At 30.8% G+C, this 21,226-nt stretch overlaps 1 protein-coding gene across 1 annotated transcript in view; it reads right to left on the minus strand.

The window, feature by feature from the left end:
- The window catches only part of LOC129220334 (poly(A)-specific ribonuclease PARN-like), a 78,656-nt gene extending 60,363 nt beyond the window's left edge, over positions 1-18,293 (minus strand). Inside the window, exons 1-7 of the mRNA XM_054854737.1 lie at positions 18,188-18,293; positions 15,844-15,921; positions 13,639-13,706; positions 11,270-11,337; positions 11,098-11,179; positions 6,025-6,085; positions 3,891-4,059 (exon numbers count right to left, since the gene is read on the minus strand). Coding sequence (XP_054710712.1) covers positions 3,891-4,059; positions 6,025-6,085; positions 11,098-11,179; positions 11,270-11,337; positions 13,639-13,706; positions 15,844-15,921; positions 18,188-18,206 — 545 coding nt within the window. The 5' untranslated portion in view covers positions 18,207-18,293. The remainder of the gene's footprint in view (positions 1-3,890; positions 4,060-6,024; positions 6,086-11,097; positions 11,180-11,269; positions 11,338-13,638; positions 13,707-15,843; positions 15,922-18,187) is intronic.
- Between the last annotated feature and the right edge of the window lie 2,933 nt (positions 18,294-21,226).

Genomic DNA, 21,226 nt, shown 5'->3' on the forward strand with positions numbered 1-21,226 from the left:
AAAAAAATTTTTTTTTTCTTCATAAAATCAATTTTCTATGATTATTTGTTATTTTTTCGAAATTCCCTGATATTTAACTGATTAATAAAGTTCCCTGACTTTTCCCTGATCTCCCTGATCTGTCGCCACCCTGAAACAATCAGCTGTTTTAATGATTAGCGGGAACATAATATTAAACTTTCTTAATTAAAGTACAGCTTAATTAGTAGTTTCAAATGTTAAAAAATATTATTTAGTAAATTTGAGGATATACCGGCCATTTATAATTTTGGTAGCATGCCTTTTAATGATGTATTTCCCTTCCATCAGTTATTTTCACCTCAGAATCAATGAGATTGATAAGGTCTGTCACGGAGGTGAGGATCTTTCCATTAATATAGACCTAATCGATACATTTTTCATGGAATTTTTTTTTTCCTCGTTGCTACAATCTGCACATGATAAGCATATGAAAACATGTTCACTTCGTTTTTTACATTAATTTACATCCTGGAAATTCAAGTTTACAGAGGTGAGAAGTCAGAATAACCACACTAAGTTTTTACAGCAAAATCAATCTTCTTGTTTTTTGACAAAAATCTCACAACTGCAACTATGGCTGAAAATAAACAAGGGGGCTCCCTTGTATCATGGAAAATAAAATTTAATGTCATTACTGCCACATGCTAATGAGGAATGCCATTTTGTCTTTAGGTAACAGAGGTGAGTATTTATTGTGTGATATGACTCCTTCCCCTTCTAAAACGAACTAAAACACAATATTAAAAAATTAAATATACTAAAACAAAACAGTTAGCATTTGAGACACTTGCGAAAGGAATAATAAATAAGTGAGTACATACTTTTAATTAAACAAGTTATTAAGCAATATAAAATCATCCCAGGTGTGTGACATGCCACGAAGATGAGAATTCACATGTTGTGAACAAAAAATTTATTTAATAATTGTTGGCAGGTTTAAATAGATATATTTTTGATGAAATTAAAAAGCATCCATAAATGAATTGTTCCTTAAAAGTTTTACAGTAAAAGGTGTGTGACCGAAAAGTTACTTTTGGAAGAATGACCCTTAACTGTATATGAAGATTTTAATGAAGTTTTAAAAAATATATATATTTGCCTTCGAGTAAATCTGAATATATATCGAAAATGATAAACATCCAATTCCAATTGCTAAAGGGGGAAAATATATTAGTTTTTTTTTTTAATGAAGGCATCAAATAATAAGCGTTAGCAAACAAAATTTTTTGTTTGTGAAGTAATGTTAGAATTGCATTTTAATGAAGATACAAAGAACAATTATTAATAAATATGGACATAATCGTAGAAACTGAATTATGTTCATGGTTTTCCAGTTATGTTAGCCTCTATTGTTCTATGTTTTGTTGTACCTGTAAACACCAAAATTAAAAGAAAAAAAATTGCACACAATTTCTAAATTTTCAGGAACTAAAGAAAAAGCTAGCCTGTTTCAGGATAGGAAAACATTTCATTAAAATAAGGGACCTTAGGAAATGTACAACTACTAAAGAAATAAATTTTTGCTAAATACTTTAAAGAATAAATAGTTTTTCTTTTTCTTTTCTTTTTTTTTTAATGCTTACAGATGAAATGAACGAATGTAGAACTTGATGTTATCATTTGAAAACAGTTGTGTTTAAAGGTTAAAGTATATATCAAAATATACCTCAGACTTTTAGAATAATTGAAATAATTAAGGGATGTAAAACAATTGAGATGACAAACACAATAGGAAATTTTTGGCAAAGCATATGTCCAATGCTGGCAAGATTCCCAAAAGTATGTTCTTTATACGTACTGGGCAGAAATTTACTCTTGGGGTGAGTTTTTTGGTTGGTCATAGCAGTCTTTTCACGTATGTATGAATTTATACATATACATAAAGAGAAAGAGGGACTGAGAGAAAAAAAAATATTATACTAGGATTGACTTCAACCAAGGGTTCTAGGAGCTTAACCCCCAAACCATTGCTCCTCTCTGTACCACTGTTTATGTATTTTAACATTATGAATATTCAATTAAGTAGGGGAAAGCTCAGATGAATGAAAGTTTTATTTAGGTTGAAATAAAATCTGAAAAATGATTTTTTGCCTATCCAGTAGAAGTTCTAGCATCGACTTTTGTTTGGTTTTAATCTGCCACCTCTCCTTTACTACCAATTTAAGAGTTAATAAAAATAATTCAGGAAATTTTTTTTCCCCCTTGGAATTATTTTTTTTTTTTTCAAAAGCGATTTTTATTTCCAGACATTAGTTTAAAAAGCAGAAGGAACTGATGTGATATACCCCACCCTTGGCGACTTTTTCCTGTTGGCGCCAAGAAAGCGTCGCCAAGAAAATGATGTATGACGACATATGTCATACATCGTTCTTAGCAATGCTTTTTTAGCGCCAACAGGAAAAAATCAGATAAAAAAAACATGATCAAAGCACTTCAGAACACAATATATATAAAAACAACATAAAAGCACAACAAAAAACATCACGAATATATGCTTCAAAAATGTACAGGGCCAGGGTTTTTTGTAAACATATTAAAATACAATGAAATAAATTATTGTATTAATTACAAGTCGAAATTAATGCATTAATTTTTTTTTTTTTTTAATCATTTCTCCGGAATACGAGCCCTCGGTCTCATAGTACTTTCGTAATGAGACCTCGGCTCGCCGGCCCTGCCTCGGTCTCATTACGAAAGTACTATGAGACCTCTGGCTCGCCAGGACCTCGCTCTGCTCGGTCCGTTATCCCTCCGACTGTTAATATACATTACAGTCGGAGTATGGTCACAGTTATGTATATTTTCATGGAGACACCTAAGGGTGGCTCCTTCCATTCAGTGTACAATAATGACACAGTTTTAAGTGTGAAAAATGCATCATTATTGTGCAGATTTATTAATAAAATTCAGCATTTTTAAGAGTACAACCGAAAGAACTTTCAATTGTTAACATAAAATTCGGTACCTAAAGGAGGCACGTTAATAGAAAGTCTAAATAATTTGTGGCATCGATAAGAATTAACTTTTAGAACAAAATAACAGTACTACTTCTGTAAAATTAATTTACATACAGTAAAAATAAAGTTAAAAACTACAAGAACCCCTCAAGAATTTGTAAAAACAAAGAATTTTGGAAGTGAGAGGTTTTTTTTGAATTCTAAAATAAAGAACTTACCTTTTTATATGGTATAAATATTCACACTCAGTCTAAAACAATACATCATATGACAATGGCACGTTACAGATATACACCACGTTGGAGTTAACTTTTAATTAACCTTCAAGTTTGAAGAAACTGGCATTTTCTTATGTTTTTACTTCAAAACAGAACTACTGAATTTAAACTAACACAAAATAAGCATTCCTGTAAGGTATATTGCACGAAACAACACCACGTATCTCTCCTGCGTGAAACCCAAACAACCCAAGTAAACAAGTTTGAACAGATCTGTAAGATTGCCTTCAGGTTGCTAAACACAGGTTAGTTTGGCCAGGGGTGCCATGCATAAAAAATTATCGCCTCATTGGCGAGAAAAATATTTTAATTTTGTGCAAAAAAATCGAATGTCGCCAAATGGGGGGGTATATCACATCTGTACCAAGCAGAAATCTGCAAAAAACAGAAAATTATAATTCCTGCATATGGCATGCCTTTTGTTCATAAGATTCAACGTCAATTTTGCCTTCTTCAAAAGTCTACAATCAACTCTGGAATTAAGTGTACAAAAGTGTAGCGAATCTTGCGAAGGGTCTAATTTAGAGACCAAAAAAGGTTCTAAAAGAACCTTGTTATAGTTCTGAATGAGTGAATGGCAGGCTAACAGCAACTCTGCTTTAGATTTTCAGGAGAAAAAATAGATATATCATACTTAATTTTTGCAATGAAATCTTTATGCTCATCTGGGACATCAACTGATTTCTTGCCATTTGCGTTAGAAGTAGTTTTGGACGTTAACAAGGCATTTTGTTCATCCTGATGCTTTTCTGACAAATAGGATCTAATTTCTTCTTCTTGAGAGGGTTTAAGATATGATACACCTACAGAGTTTAAAAAATAATAATAATGCAATTGAAATAACAACATAGACTGAAAAACATCTCCCATCAAGTAATTATTGAAAATGTTAGCAGAAAAAAAAAGTTGCATGACCAATGGGCGTATTCCCCCTCTTCACCGAGTGCACTAAAATAATGAAAAAATCCAAAATAATACAGACAACCATGTTGCATGATTCTGAAATTAAAATTTGAAAACACTCATGATAACCTACAGGGTCCAAAACATCAAATTTGGCTTTTAGGCAATAACGGTGCTGAAACATATATTAAATGTGGGGAAGATTGGGAATTCACTGATTTATTGGCAGTACTCACTATTTTGTCACAATCAGTTAATTTTTACTGATTAATTGGTCAAAAAATAATTTTTCAAATAACATTTGTTTTAGTATGTCTAGAATGAAAACTATGTTGAATGAGTTTATTAACAATAAATAAATGTAATTTTCTGTTACAAAAGATAGCCAACAATAATAAAATAAAATAATAAAGAGTTAATTCTTTCAATTTTACAATAGTTACTAAATCAAAGCTGTCAACCTTTTTCAGACAGCAATGTGTAGTATTAATGAAAAATGTATAGTTTCATGTGTTTATGTGTAGTCTCCTAGCTAGCGAGGTTTATTTACCCCTAACTCTTAATCTTTTACCACCATGAGGAGGGAGGGAGAGTTACGAATTGAAATAACAGGCCATAATTATGTAGCGTAAAGATAGTAAAAATACTACATTGGAGAAATGCATTATACAGCAACAATTCATTGCAACAATTGGAGATAAATATGAGTTTATTCATTTTTAAAATCACCATCAGAAAATAACTGTAGCAGTCTCATATTTTTTATACAAATCAAGCTCAAACTTGAGAAACGAACTGTAAAATTTGAAAATAATTACAACATGCAAGAAGATTGAAATCTCAAACAGAAGAAACAAATTTGCGCAAAGTATGTATTCACTGTTGACTTTGGCATGATTCCAAAAGTAAATGACTTCATTAATTATTAAAATAAAGAATAAAATCATTTAATCTTTGGCAGTATGCATTAAAATAACTGCCGATTATCTAAATTATAAAAATAAGATGCAAAAAGATTGAAATCTCAAACTGGGGAAGCAATTTTTAGTGACATACGTGATTAGTTCTGACATCTTTGCAGAAAAGAAATTCTTAGTTCCAAAATTATTACAACAAAAAATAAAATGAACTTATCTTTGGTAACAAACAATAAATTAACTTCCCACTGACCAAAATATTAAAATATTTACTAGATGCAAAAGGATTAAAATCTTAAACACAGGAAACAATTTCTCGCCATGTACTGTACGAGTGTAGTTTTTGTTTTGTAGTAAGCTAGATAAACGCATAGTTTCTAAAAGAAATGAGCAGTATTGGCAGTCCTGCTAAATTAATGCATGTTAAAAATATGTAGGAGAATGTTGTATTTAGTTTTATGTTTATTTGTTGGGGGGATATAATCATCATAGCCTGGAGATATTGCTCTATATTTGTTTGGAGAAAATTATTTAGACTGGATCATTGAATAGATAAGACAGACTTGATATTTATCTGCTTCAGCAGAGGAACAACAAAGAGAAAGTTTTCAATGGTCCAGAGAATGAGTACAACTACTTTACGACTCAGTGTATGCATGGTATGAGTGTACTGATTTCAAATAGAAGTAAAAACAATCTGACTTTTGGAAAATTAATTATGGAGAAATCAAAACAGAAAAATAAAGAGAAGAACCTTTTAGTTTTAAAACACTGACATGATTAAACAGGGTACAATTGAAAAGAATTGGTCTGTAAAAATAGGAGAAAACATAAAACAGAAAAAACAAAATATAAAGCAATGAACCAGTGTTTGATTTTAATTTATGGAAAAATATAGCATCATTACACACATGGAAAAAGAAAAAGATGAACAAAGATAACCCTTACCATCATAAATGACTTTATTAAAATCAAAACCATTGGAAGCAAGGAAATGTAAACTTGAAGTCTGAAATTAAAATATGTAAATTTTAGTGATGGAGCAAACCAATGTATTTGTTAAAAATTTGGAAAATATTGCATACATGTGCTTTCCAATTATAATCATTCTAGTTCGTTAAAAAAAAAATAATTTTGTATTTTTCTTTTACCAGCAGAAAAAAGGTATAACTGGAAAAACAAAATTTTCAAATTGTATCTTTTAATGTTTAGCATTTACATGCAAAATAAATACATAAATAATAAAGGGGGCTTGAACTGACATGTTGAATTTTCAAATGATTTCAATTTAGAAAAAAAAAGCAGACAACAATCAAATTTCTTCAAATGACATGCAGAGTGAATAAATGAATATATTGTAATATATTCGAAAATATCCAATACAGGGTGGCGACAGGAACTGGAAAGAAAAGTTCCCTGACTTTTCCCTGATTACGTTCACAAAAATTTCTGTGATTTATGCTACAATGATAATGGTTTTCTTTCTTTGCCCTACTTGAAAAGCATTGCATATTAAATAAAATGCAGTGTTTAAAACGGTTTAAGCTGTTGATTAAAAATATATTTTGAAAAGATGCTTCTTTTTTTTTTTTTGGTAAAAATTGTACATTAAATTATCGACAGAGAAATATTGTAGGAAATTTAAAACAAAAACTTTACGTCCAGGAACCAGTTAACATAAGAATCATGGTTTAAAATAGGGTTCAATTTCTAGGGGGGAATCTCCCCCTTTACTTCAGATTCCAGGGGGGATCTTTTGAATTTGGGGGAGAATTTTTATAAGTTCTGAAAATTTGTTTAGAATTTGTTTATAATTCATTTTTATTTCATTTTTCTATTTATTCATTTTTAAATTATAATATTTTTAGTGAAATATCAACCCCACACATATTCAAATAATTATTCAGTAATTTTGCAATTTTATGTTAGTATTTCATTTTTAATGAAATATTTTACATCTATGTAACATACACATACGCTCAATTATTTTTTTAAGTAGTCCATTTTCTGGATCTAATTATCCGAATGGGGTTCGGTCTCCATTGTTTAGAATAATATTTCTACTGCACAAAGACTTTTTTTCTAACGATCAAAAAGTTAAAGTAAGAAATTGCCTATACCTTACGAAAACAGACTGTCGTTTCCAGCAGCTTTCGGATCACATTTTGACCGGCGGATCGGAATCGGTTGATGTCGGCGGATCGGAATCGGTTGATGTTGGGGGTCCGAATTCGTTGATGACAGCGAATCGGAATTTGTCGATTAAACTTGAATTGCTTTGAATTGACGGATGCTGTATTAATTTTTTTTCCATCTTTCCAAAATGAAAATGGATTTTTAAATTTTTTTTTACATTTTCCGCTTTTAAGGTATGGGGTTCGTTATCAGGGTGGCGACAGGAACTGTGAAAAAAAGTTCCCTAACTTTTCCCTGATTAAGTTCACCAAATTTCCCTGATTTACGTTACCAATGATAATGGTTTCTTTCTTTGCCGTACTTGAAATCCTTTGTATGTTTGTATAAAATGCAGTATTTTAAACGTTTTAAATTGTGTTAAGTTGTTGAACTAAAGATATATTTTAAGAACATACCACCTTTTTAATAAAATGGTTAAAAAAACATAAGTCAATTTTTGGAGGAAAAAAACCTACAAAACAGTACATTAAATATTTCTACAATGGAAAGATTATAGAAAATTTAAAAAAAAAAAAAACTTTACTTTCAGAAACCACGAAGCATAAGAATTTTAAGAAGCTATTAAAATTACTCTTAAAACATATGTGTATTTATGATAGAACTAAAAAGTAATTGAAATTATTTTGAACTAAGTTTTTAAACAGTATAATAATTGTTGCAAGAATAAGAAGTAATAGTGAAAGAATAGAAGTAATGCAGTTATTCTTACATAACTAACTGACATATTTATGCAAAACAGATTAAACCATTTGACATCCATTCATAGGGAGCTTTTCTCTAATCTAGAACATAGGTTTTAAAGAATGAATACAGCTTTTTAGCAATAAAAAAATAAAGATATTTACTGAAATACACAAGTTAACTCTATTTCAAATGATTTCAGTATGTAACGGAAAAAAATCTTAGATTGCTTTTGTAACAAACAACTTTGAAATGCAAGAAAAAGAAAAAAAAAGTAATCAGTTAATTTTAAAATATATAAAAGAAGAATACAACTTAGTTATAAAATTAAAGAATCACTTAAGTCTGAAGAAAAGAAAACCTTTATAATCTGCGGTGACAACAAATAGTATAACGGCAAAAAACAAAGTTTTTTAAATTGAAAGTTCAATTTTAGCAATTAAATTAAAAATGCAAAGAAGTAATAACTTTTAAGCTTTAATAGTATTAATTCAAAAACCAAAGATTTCTTCTTGAAATCATGATTACAATATGCTAATTACTTCGAGACAATGGAATAAAGGCAAAGGAGCTGAGGCATTAATGAAGGATTCCTCTTTGCCTGTATGGTTGTTTATTTTACATAGCATTGAAATCATAAAAGGAAATTTCAAGCTAAGTAAAATAAACAACCTAATAGACACCGAAGCAATCTTAGGAAATTCATCCTGTGATTAATAAGTAAGATTCAATACTTTGAAGTTGAGGAAAACAGATGCAAATATGCGGCAGTGTATAATCGCATCTCATTAATTTTACTTTACTTTTTTTTTTGAACAGATAATTAACGGAAAATGCATAGGGAATTAGAGTGTACTTAATTTTTTAAAGCAAAAAAAAATTTTTTTTTTCTTTATAAAAACAATTTTCCCTGATTTTTTGTTATTTTTTCAAAATTCCCTGATTAATGAAGTTCCCTGATCTCCCTGATCTGTCGCCACCCTGGTTATCGAGTTTAAGACTTTGCAGGGGGGAAATCCCGCACAAACCTTTGAATTGCGGGGGATTTACCGATTTTTTGCACGTTCCGCGCAATCCGGCGCTCTATTTCAAACCCTGAGAATTCTAAGAAATTATTAACCCCCCCCCCCCCCTCACTCTTAAAAACTTTTTTAATCATGATAAAACTAAAAAATTTAAATGGAAATAATCTTGAACTGAATTTTCAAACAGTATAATTGTTGCTGCAAGAATAACAAGTGATAGTTAAAGTATGGAAATAATGTAGTTTTACTTACGTGAATAATACTGCCGTGTGCAGGTAAACGACAGTATCTGCAGAAATTAGTTTTTCGAGGTATTTGAAGACATGTGTGGTGGATTCAATACTAACAATAGGGTAATGTCGGAATAAGACATTTTTTCGCGCCTCTTTTTAGCGGAAATCAAATAAGCGAGTATGTACAGTAAAGGTAACGTACCACAGATGACAAAAATGCAAAAAAAAAAAAAAAAAGAAAGGAAGAAAAAAAAATGTGCAGTTTCTGCCCTTTACCTGCACACGACAGAATCGACATATTTATGTAAAACAAATTAAAATCTTTCAACAACCAGTCATATTGAGCTATTCTCTAACCAAGAACTTAGATTTTAATGAATGAATACAGCATTTTAACTACTAAAAAATAATAAAAATATTTACTTGTGTACACAACTTAATTTCAAATGATTTCATTAGTTGCCAGAAAAAAACCTTAGATTACTTTAGTAACATTGAAATGCAAAAATAATCATTAATTTCAAAATTTATATGATTTTGAAACAAAAAAGTTTTTAAGTCTGAAAAAAAAGCAAGGGAGCAGTCATTAATAACGGTTTCTTCTTTGCCTGTAGGGTTGTTTATTTTACATTGCATGGAATGCATGAAGGAAAATTCCAGCTAGGTAAAATAAACAACTTTATAGACACAGAAGCAATCTTAGGAAGCTCATCCTAAGATTGAACACTTTGACCTTGAGGAAAAAAGATTCACAAATATGAGGCAATGTATAATCGCACCACATTAATTTTACTTTTTTAAAACAAATAATTGGCAAAAAATTCGTAGGGAATCAAAGTACTTCATTTTTGAAGGGAATTTTTTTTTTTCATTTGATGAATTTTCCATGAATTTTTGTTATTTTTCTAAAATTCCCTGATATTTCCCTGAGTAATAAAGTTCCCTGACTTTTCCCTGATCTGTTGCCACCCTGCAATATTTTGATATATATCCGATATTTTCAATCAACACAAGATTAAGTAATTAAATAGTAACTGCTTCTCAAATCACTGCTGTTTTTTTACTTTAACTTTACTACAGCATTTACTTACATTACTTTTTTTTTTACTACAGCATTATGTTATTACTTTATTAATGTTATTACTTTAATAATGCATCAGTTTTAAAATTAATGTTTCCTTCATTATTTAACATTATACAAACTTTGAATGACATTAGTCCAAATTATATTTACAATACAATCATTTGTAAAATGTGATAATTTAATCTATTAGAAGTAAAATGTAGCATAACTGATACATTTCTATTAGTTTTAACTGAATTACTTAAGCATTGGATGCTTTACCCATTTTTCTTTGGAAATAAAGAAACATTATATTAATGATACATTAATATGTTATAAGAAAATATTAGTTTTGATTATTTATAATTATAAAAAATATTAGTATGATTAATACATTTATTTTTTACACTTCAAATGTGGTACTTTGAAAAAATAAATATCGAAAATAGCAAAATATCATGATATTTTCAAAACAAATATCAGATATATATCATGATATATATCATGATATATAGCAAACGATTATATCGGCAAAACTTGTATGAAATGCTCTTTTGATTTGCAAACACAGCTAGGTGAGCTGCCATAAGTAAAGCTTTACAGTATGCATAAAATAGGTTTACATCAAAATTTACTTAGTGCTTGAATTTAATAATAATAATTATAATAAAAGAGCAGCAACTAAAACAACAAGTTATTTCCCTTTTCAAATTTGGTACTTTATTTGGTTCAATGAAAGATTATAGGCAGAGTTAAATAGAAATTCTATGCAACAGAAATAAATAAGCTGAATTTTTAAGTGAAAAATTAAAATTTACCTTACCTGACATAGAAATCTATGATCAGGAGCTTTTCTGATGTGAGAACGTGGAAAAATATAAATGTTAAAATCCTTATGAGTGTACCTTGAAAATATTTTCAAATAAGTTACTATTAAAAATGAAACTTTGAAACAGTTGAATATCAATATTTTAAAAGAGACATAAAATACAAACTTGTTTTCCTTTGCGTGATACTTAAAAGTGCTAATACCAAACTGTACTATAAGAAACGGAAGACAGTTCTGAAAAATGAAAATGCAAAATCAATTTTCACTATTTAATAGTATATTTTAAACATTAATAATTTATTAAAACAGTTGCAGGCCTAAAATTCAGGGCAGGATAGTAGGATTGTAGTTTCAGATTTAATAAAAGAATCATTGGGAGACAAATCCAATGAAACGCCTCTAAAAACAACAAAAGATTAATAATGAATTTAAAATTTCATTCAGTCACTTAATCTGGCATACTTGTACTCACATTTTTTTTTCTTAATGATACAGATGCTAACTTTTCCATTATTTCAAATTTTTCCACAGGTTATTGCAAATAATATTGAAAAACATCAAAAAGCATGCCGACTTGCATGTGTTTAGCTGGGGGGGGGGGGATTGCCCCTCCTGGCCTGATCTAACTGACGGGCCTGGATGCTGCTACAGACTTATGATGTAAGGAATGCCAACTTGACTTTTTTTTCACCAACTTGAACTGCCATTTCAGTACTGTTCAGACCTAATCATGTTGCATATCATTGAAAATTTCATTAAAAATGCTCTCAACTGGCACTTGTTCCAGCTCGTTATCTAAATTAGAAAATATTCTAGCTCATTTTTAAAATTGGTCATTTACATAATTTGATCCATTTTTGGTACTTTTATAGCGATGTAGCTTCAAAACAGTTTTATATTTTTCAGAAAATTTAAATTTTTTGATGCCTGTATAAACATTACCTCTGTGAAACAATGTATAAGCACACCTCAGATATGTTCTGCTGCTCAGCACAAATTGAAAATGTAGCAGTATCATGCTAGTGACTGATAAAATAGATGTATATAAGTTCTCTTTTATGGGAGGGGAGAGGGGGGGTTAGTGCTAGTTGACTAGTGTAAGGTATTGAAGGAAAGATGTAAGCAGTGCCAGAACTTCAATTTTTCAGAGAAGGAGCACTGAACTGAAACTTCTGCCCTTACTCACTTTCCTTCAAGTTTCTATATCAAGTCTTAATTTAAAATAATAAAAAAAAGAGATAGAGTGAATTAATAGAACATGGAATAGGTTTGATACAGAGAAATTTTTTATGCATACTTTATTTCTTTAAAGGAAAGAGAGATAAAAAAAGTGTCAAGTCTGAAAAATGCAATTTTACACTAAGGGTGACTAAAAGAATGGGAAAAGTTCAGAGGAACTCTCTTCAAAAATTAGGAAAGAAGTGTTTTAAGGGTCTCCCACACAGAAATTTCTGAAAACAAAATTTTAAGTTACATTTTTCGGTTAAAAATGATGTATGTTCAGGGAGCTGAAAATGTTTTAACACTGAAGTATGAAAAATCAATAATAAGTTATCTTTGGCAACATTAGGGGGATGCTTTAACCTCACTAAAGATTAAAGTTAACCAGTTCCTCTTTGGAAATTATTTGAAATTGCCCCCTTAAGAATGCAACATTAGGTTTTGTTTGGTAAGGACAGGGGAAAGAAGGAACAGGGAAATTGGGGATATATCTCGATATTTTTTTACAAACTGAAGTTTTAAGCTATCATTGGGAAGGTGGGGGTTTGGGAGAGCTCCCATAGAAATTGCTAGTTACACAATTTTAGGCTATCAGTAGTGATATTAGTGAAGGGGGTGGGGAGAAATCTGCTCTTTCAGAAATTGCTCTAAGATTGTAAACAAAATTGTAGGCTATCTTTGGAAATGTTAGGTGAAAGTTAGGCTTTGAAAAATTTATGAAACTGAAATCTAAAACATGCAGCTTTAGGCTATTTTGGTTGTAACTTTAGGGGGGGGGAGAAGAGGTTAGGTATGCTCTCAAAGCGGAATTTCAAAAGTAAATCCAAAAGATACATTTCTGGCTGTCTTACTAATTAATTTCATGAGCGATGAAATGAAGTAGTATTTCAAAAATTTACCTCTGAAAATTATTAATGAATTGGGAAGATATGTGAAATCGTTTACATCTTACGCATAAAGTATTTGAACACCATGGATGGATAATATTGTCAATGGTTTTAGAGGAGTCTTGACCCCATGACTCGTCTCTGGTCTAATACAGCCATCTATATCAAGTTTGATGATATTTTTTTCAAACCAAAAATCTCTTGCTTAAGACTATTTTAAGGAGATGTTTAAGATGCCATCCAACCATGATTTTAGCTACCACTATATTTATGTGACTCAATAAATTTATATTAGTTCTAGTTATGTGAGTATCATTCCAAATTTTTATACATGACGTTAGTTTTGTTTATAAAAATAATTTTTAAAAAGTTTGCAGTTAGAAAGGTGAAAGCATAGATCATATTTATACATAAATTAGATTATTACCTCACGTTGCTTTGCATATCTTTCTGCCATTGTATCAAAGGCATTATCAGTAACTTTATCATATAGACCTAAAAAAATAGTAACCACATTTAACTTTTGAAGAACAAACATCAGAAAATATGACAAAAGCAATATGCACACATTTAACAACAGATATTCTGCCATGGGCAGGTAAACGAAGAAACGTGTTTTGGGTTCAATGCTAATAGGGATAATGCTGGAGTTAAGACTTTTTTAGCAGCAAGCTTGTAAAATAAAGATAACGCAATGCAGCCACCTCCTTGTAGTAGATTCTGGTTTGTTAATGTAATAAAATACAGTAAATAGTGTTGCCAATAAGAGCTTTCCAGTGCATCATTGGAAAATTTGCAACACTGGACTGTAAAAGAAAAAATACTGCAATTCAAAAAAAAAGTCAATTTTTGGTTAATATCGCCCAATTTTAGGTCTTAAAAACTGTTAAGGAGGGTAAATAATTTTGAAAGATATGTAAAATGAGTAAAAAGAAAGCATTTGAGTGGTACAGTGGACTCTTGATAACTGGAAGCCTTATAACTCGAATAGTCTTTTTATCTCAAAGTTCTCTTTTGGTGGCAAAATAATTCAGTGTTTACAATACAAAGTAGACTATTTCTTGAATGTACTCCTTTTAAGTTTTTACAGGAGTTTCATTTCCATTTTATGCATAAAAATGCAGCCAAAACAAGGGCTGAAGGGCAAATGAAGAACTCCGGCTCCAGGAATTTTAGAGCCTTTGCCTCCGTTTGAAGCTCCTTTACCCCAAATTCATTCCAACTCCACAAGCACTGGCAGAGTTGCAGACTTAATGGGAAAAATGACTGACTCCTGGAATTTTATACCTTTGACTCTTGACTCCAACTCCTTTACAACAAAATCAGTTTGACTGAAACTCCACAGCCCTGGCTAAAATAAGAAAAAAATGTGTTTTTTCCCCCTGAAACATATTGCTTTGCTTATCAGCTTGGGTAAGAAGGGTAATTTATTCGAAATAGTCTTCCTTAATGCACACTGTTGCAAGATTACTTTAGAAGCAGCCAATTGGGGCACTTTTTTTGTGGCTGACAACTTAAGAATTTATTGGTGCTAATCTTTGAATTAAAAAAACTTAACTTAACTTGACTTAAAATTTTGTCAAAAATAGAAAAAGTAGCCCCTTTTTTTAAGATAACTCAAATAATCTACTTTTATGACAAAATGATGTTTAAAAGCAATAGGAACTGAAACCAAGAGAAAAGAAATTGGGATTACGACATATAAACTTAAAGGCGTTTTAAGATGCGATAAAAAATTTCAAGTCAAAAATAACTTGCTTTTTTAAAATATCATAATTAAAATTTATTCTCTGAAGAAATATTATTTTTACTTAATACTAATAATTACAGAGCTTCTGATATCTTGAACTGCCAATTACTCCAAGGTTTTAGCCATTCTCTTGGGAGTTTGAGTAATAGAGAGTCGACTGTATAAGAAAAAAAATATTGGTATTATAATAAAAAATTTTGAAATTTGTCCATTTTTTACAAAATTTTTAAATGTTTATGCTATTATTAGGGATGCGCAGACAAGCAAATTGTCTGATTAATCAGCTGTTGATGCAATGTATATAAAAATCTTGACACTGTTTGGATAAAATTTAAACCAATTTAAAAAATTCTGAAAAAATACATTAATGATTTATTTAGTAGTAATAGTCTATATCAGGGGTCTCCAACCTTTTCTGCTCAAGGGCCATATTGTAAATTTTTGGAGGCAAGGTGGGCCAGCAGTTCAAAAATATTTCAGTTCAAAATATTTAGCGAGTTATTTTTGGTCAAATAAGGGGAACATAACAGGTAAGCGACTATCCTCCAGAAATTTTTTGAAATTGAAGTCCCGAAAATACAACTTTAAACTATCTTTTGGTGTTTAATGGGAGGAAAGAGAAAGTTTAGACTCTCCTCTAAAGGGAGAGGCCATTGTATCTTCCTGCAACCCTTTGGGCTATGTTATGCTTTGAAGTGGTATTTGAGACTTTATGGGCTAAGTGTTCTTCTAAAATGCTTAAAGAAACATAGCATCAAATAAAAAAAATATGTTTAAAATTTGCAAGCTTCCTGCAGGCTGGGAAAAATCTGTTTGTGGGCCGAAATTTGGAGAGAGCTGGTGTATGTGATTGTAATGCAAATCATAAAATAGTTATGTTACCTGTTAATTCTGTGTCAATTGCCACATAATCGCATTCATCAATGGCATCTTTTATGGATGGGAAAGATTCAGCAAAATCTAGAAAAAAGATATGATAGGTATCAGTGCAATTAAAGAACCTACCTAGAGAAGATAGTGATCAGCAACACCATTGTTTAAAAATCAAATGTATTACAGACTACTTTTTTTTCTTTAGATAGAGAGAGAGATACAAACAAGAAATCTGTTGATATTAGAGTTTGAATGGAGAGTAGGACTACACAACAACCAAGTTAAGGGCGACAAGGTTTAAGAAATGTCAAATTTTATGTCGAAATTCATAAAAAATGTGGCACTTGTTTTATGTCAAAAGATGTGGTGATACCCGGAGTTGTTTGATTTAAAATGTGGTCTAAAGCAAACAGTTAGCAAAGACATGCTGGTTGTTTTTGAACAACCGAATCTTTTCCTTCAAAACATTTTCACGAATTTTACGTTATTGGAAAATGTAGAATCCAGTTTATGCAAAATAAGTAGCAAAGCTTTGGAGCTAAATAATGCATCAACAAATTTGCAAAATTATTTTTCTTAATGTAATGCACATTCTCTGAAAAGTTTTATTTTTTTCATTGCTATTTTTCTGATTACGTGTAACATAAATGCACAAGACAGCCAAATAAGTTTTCCTAAAACTACATGTAGGTACAGTAAAAATCAGTTTTATCCTTCTTTCCTTAACATCAACAAAGTTTACAAACTGAGTTTTCAAGAGTTCAATGTGGAGAATTTTTTGAACAGGAAACAGGACTCTCAAATTTTTTTCACTCCCTTAAAATTCCCGAAGATAGCGAGAAAGCGCATTTTAAAACTCGTATCTCGGGAAAACTTCCAGCAAACCTAGATAAAGTTTTAAACCGTCGGTGAACTTAACTGTGTGCTTAAAAATTTTCTGCCAAAAAAACATGGTACTCCTGAGTCTTATATCGCGACCAACAGAAAAAATGTGCTGGCAGCCTTGTCTACTGGTCAGAGCAATCTGACTGTGATGAGGAAATCCCAGGTGGATCTTGATTTAATTAATTTCAACGAGAGAGCCCCTGCCAACTGAATAGCAGGAGGCCAGAGATTGAATACAAAACAGGAGAGTTAGCACTGCAACTACAGATTTGGTGGTTTTCTCTTGTTGCCAAAACCAGGAATCCAAAATTTAACTTGGTGCGCCCATGAACAACTAAAATGCACCAAATGACTGCTCTTCATTGGTGCATTATTAGCGCAACTTCTGCTGCAGTGGCATTAATATGCAAGTTCCGAGTTGGCATGTTAGTTTTTGTTCTAAGCACTGAAGAAAATAATTTAGTAGCAATATTGAATAATAGGTGGACCAACACACCGAGGGCATGGGGAATGTTGGTCCATTTAAGAAGATCCTGTTAAAAAGTTCAATTCAAAAAAAAAGTGAGTTAAACATTTTCAGAAAAATCTAGGATGAAGAATAAATGAAATTTTTGGTAAAAAATGAACTGTTCATTTAAATTTTTGATGCAGCAAAAAAATGAAAAGTAGAAAAGAGGACCAGAGGGTCCAACTGCCCCTCTATCATAAATTAAATTCCAAAAACTGTAACTTTATCTTTGAAAACTAAACAATTAGAGAACAAAACACTTAGGGGTTGCATAATGGACAATAATGAAAAGAAAAAATAAACTGTTTTCAATTCATTTTTGCAGTTTTTATTTCCCAGAGCTATTTATTTCTACTTATTTTCAGTTTCCCTAACCAGGAACTCTATTTAATTCAAAACATGTGCAAATTTTTTAACATGAGACGAATAAAAAAGAAATACCTTTCGTCTTCGATCCACTTTAAAATATCAATTCTGAAGCAAGTAAAAGCTAGAAAATGCATTACAAATAAATCTGTGACAAGAAAACATAACAGACCAAGCATTCCTTTCTTGGGAAAATAATCATAAATCGAAAATAAATTTGAAAAGTGACTCTACTAGCAAAGATCATCTTGGGAGGAAAAAATGAGAGAGAGTGGGGAGGAATTTTCGAAATTAACCAGATTTCAAAAGTCAACAACATTTATGATTAAAGATCTAAAGCTCAAATAATATAATTTTTTTTAAGATACACAAGAGGAATGAAAAGTGAAACCAGTTTTATTTAGAAGAACAAAAAAAGCCTTAGTTGTTTGCTATGGGGCGGTAACTTGTAGGATTGCACTAAATAAAGACTTGGTTATAAAAACAAGCGAGTAAGTCAGGAACGGTGCCGATTCAGAAATAAACACAAGATTCTTTTAAAATAAAAATTCAGTCTTTATTTATGACAAATGAAACTATTACGGATTTCCTTACTTTGCCTTGTGATTTCCATAGTTCCAATCCAAATTAAACTTATGTCAGAAATACATTGATTCACGTCCACACCGAAAAATCAAAAACAAGTCAAACAACAAGGAACGGGAAACCGTCAAAACTTTAACTGTTTAACTGCAAGGAGCAGAACATAATGTTTGCGTTCGACAAGCTCAACCGGTCGCTACCGATTAACCGATGACGTGACAGCTACTGATCGCTTGTTTCGATGATAGAAGAAAGGGGAAACGCTCACGCTCAACGCATAGACTAATAATAAGAGTAGTATTACAGTTTTTAGCTAAGTGGTTCTGTTTTTTCAAACATAAGTAACAGATTCCGCTCTTTCTCAAGGCTGCCTTTCTGTCAGCGATCGACTTCGGGCAAGCGTTAGACGAATGTGTTTTTCTCTCTGACTCATCACAGAATATGCATTGAGGCCCCACTTGGGGAATCGAAACTTTCAATGCAACGGCTGAAGGAATAAATTTTTTTGTTTATTCCCTTGATTTCCTTTCGAACAAAATGTTCTGACTTCTGAATGCTTAATTTATCTTGCATTATTTGTATCACCGCTTCGCGGCATTCAATTTCCGATTTTAAAAACTCAATCAGTTCGTTAACATCAAAATTATCTTTAGATTTTCTTTTTCTTTGGAATTCCAGATGGAGAGTATTAGGAATTAATTTTAACAAAATTGGTGTGAGCAATGTACCATATGCACCGGAAGTTACCTTAAGCGATTCTAAGCTTCTAATCTGTATTTCAATGTCATCATAATTTGCGCAAAGCAAAGGTGTTGCTCGGATTTTTTACTGGTTCCAAATTTCAATTTAGTTAATTAAGCAAAATCAAAATGCTTACCTTCTTGGTCTTCTTTGTGCCATACCTCGCACAGTGATTCAAGGGCGGAAAAAATAGCCATTTTTAAGTTTTAAGATAAAAAATATTTCATGCCGTAATTACTTAGCCTTTGAGTTGTAGTAACTTACTCCATAAGAGTTTTTTGAAAAAAAAATTCGTTTTTACAAAAATAAGCCGAGACTGCTGAACAATTACGTTTTTACTTTTCTTCGGATGTACGCCTTTACTTCAGTTTTAATGCATTCGTTCAATAAGGAGGACTAAAATTTAATAAAAGTCATTTCTGATTGGTTTTTCACACTTATAGGATGCATATTACATCGTAGTTAAAAATTAAAAATTCATCAAAATTAAAAACTACCTGAAGTAAAAAAAAACATTATTTTCTTTAAAATATAATGAAAAGTATTGTGGAATATACTTTTATCGGCGGCTTCCGGTGGGCTAAAATTTACATATATCAATAGTTTAATCCTTCCTGTAAATAAACAACAACATTTTAGCTGCGACCACCTGCGACTGCAGTTGTGGCAGATGTTTTTGTTTGATCTTCACTATTTACGAATACCAATATAGTAAGTTAGAAAATAACTCGTAACGGTATGACGGGGGTTAATTGCTTTTTTATCAAAGAAATTGGTCATCAAATGTGACATGCTCCAGACTAACGTATGTCACAGTTTCATAACTTTGCAGGAGAGCCTAAAAACGTTTTCTTACTGTATTACTGTTTCCGAAAGTTGGGCTCTTGAAACATTCATCAATAAATATAGAGGATTTTTTAAAGTAGATTTACGTTGTTATGGCTTAATGCGGAGTATTATTCTACATGCAATCCAGTAGTGACCTGAAAATAACAATTTTCGGACCCGTTTAGCTTTAAAGAAGATACATATGAGAAAGAAATTTTTAAAACTCATACATAATTCTATATAAAAAGTTAAATAACCATTCTGTTCATAAAACAATGAAATTAGAAAATCATTAAACGTTTGAAATTTCCGATTTCCTTTTCAAAATCATTCTAGTATAAAGCTGTTCCCAGTTTGTCAACATTGCCAGAAAATATTGTTCGAAGGTATCAATTGCAATAAATAAACCTTGCGTGAGGCATACGACTGATTTAATTTATATTTTTCACTTAAAACAGAAATGAATTTGAACTACAGAGAAAACCCGATTTCACGTTTCTCAGAGAGCAGGCACGTAGCTAGAACTTTGTTAAGGGGGGGTCCAAGGTTTCACGAACTTCAAAAGAGGAGGCATGCTAAAGCAAAATTAGTAGCTCATATTTACGTTAAAAAATAAATCCAATTAAAACTAATTATTAATATATGATAATTAGCTAAAATTAATTAAATAATTGAAATTGATAGAGCATTTATTAAAAAATTATTTAACAAAAATTTTACATTAAGTGGCAAAAAAAATTAGTTAGTTTATAAAATTAACATTAAACTAAAAGTTTTCCCATACTAAGTTTTCATACATGGATAGAAAAATTCCATCACATAAGCTTCCTCTGTTCTGATGCTTTGAAAATAAGTGATATAATTCCTATTAATAAAAAGTTCACAATAAAAGAAAATCGGAAAACGAAAACTGTTCTATGGATTACTTGGAAAACGCAGGTAATAGTTTAATAAAATATTAAAGCTTTGTAATATATTTCAACAAAATATGTACAAGTCATTTTATTTGAAAAAAATAAAGAAATCTATATCTATCGAGTCGAATGTATAACTATGAATGCAATATAACGTAATTCCGCCACCCTGTCCGATTTGAACAAGATTTCTGGCAAAATTCAACCACCCTCTCGACGAAAATATTAGCAAGGTTTCATTTAAAAAGCTTGAACTAGTTCTTTATTTCAAATTATCAGTAATCCAAGTTTCAGCACAAAGGTATTTATTTGTTATTTAGTTCTTTATTTATCTACTTTATAACATTCCTTCGATTATACGAAATTGAATGAAGTTTCTAATTTTATCAGTTTTCTAATTATCATTTCTAACCATCATTTAAAAACTTGAACAAACTATTAACTCTTTGATGGATGGAGGCTTCCTTTGTTGCAATCATTAAAAAGAAAAAAAAAATGCGTATTGCAGTTTTTTTTTTAAATCGTTATTATTATTTTTTTGGCAAAACGAATTGGTAAAATAAGCTAT

The sequence above is a fragment of the Uloborus diversus genome, chromosome 4, assembly GCF_026930045.1.
Source record: "Uloborus diversus isolate 005 chromosome 4, Udiv.v.3.1, whole genome shotgun sequence".
NCBI classification, from domain to species: domain Eukaryota; kingdom Metazoa; phylum Arthropoda; class Arachnida; order Araneae; family Uloboridae; genus Uloborus; species Uloborus diversus.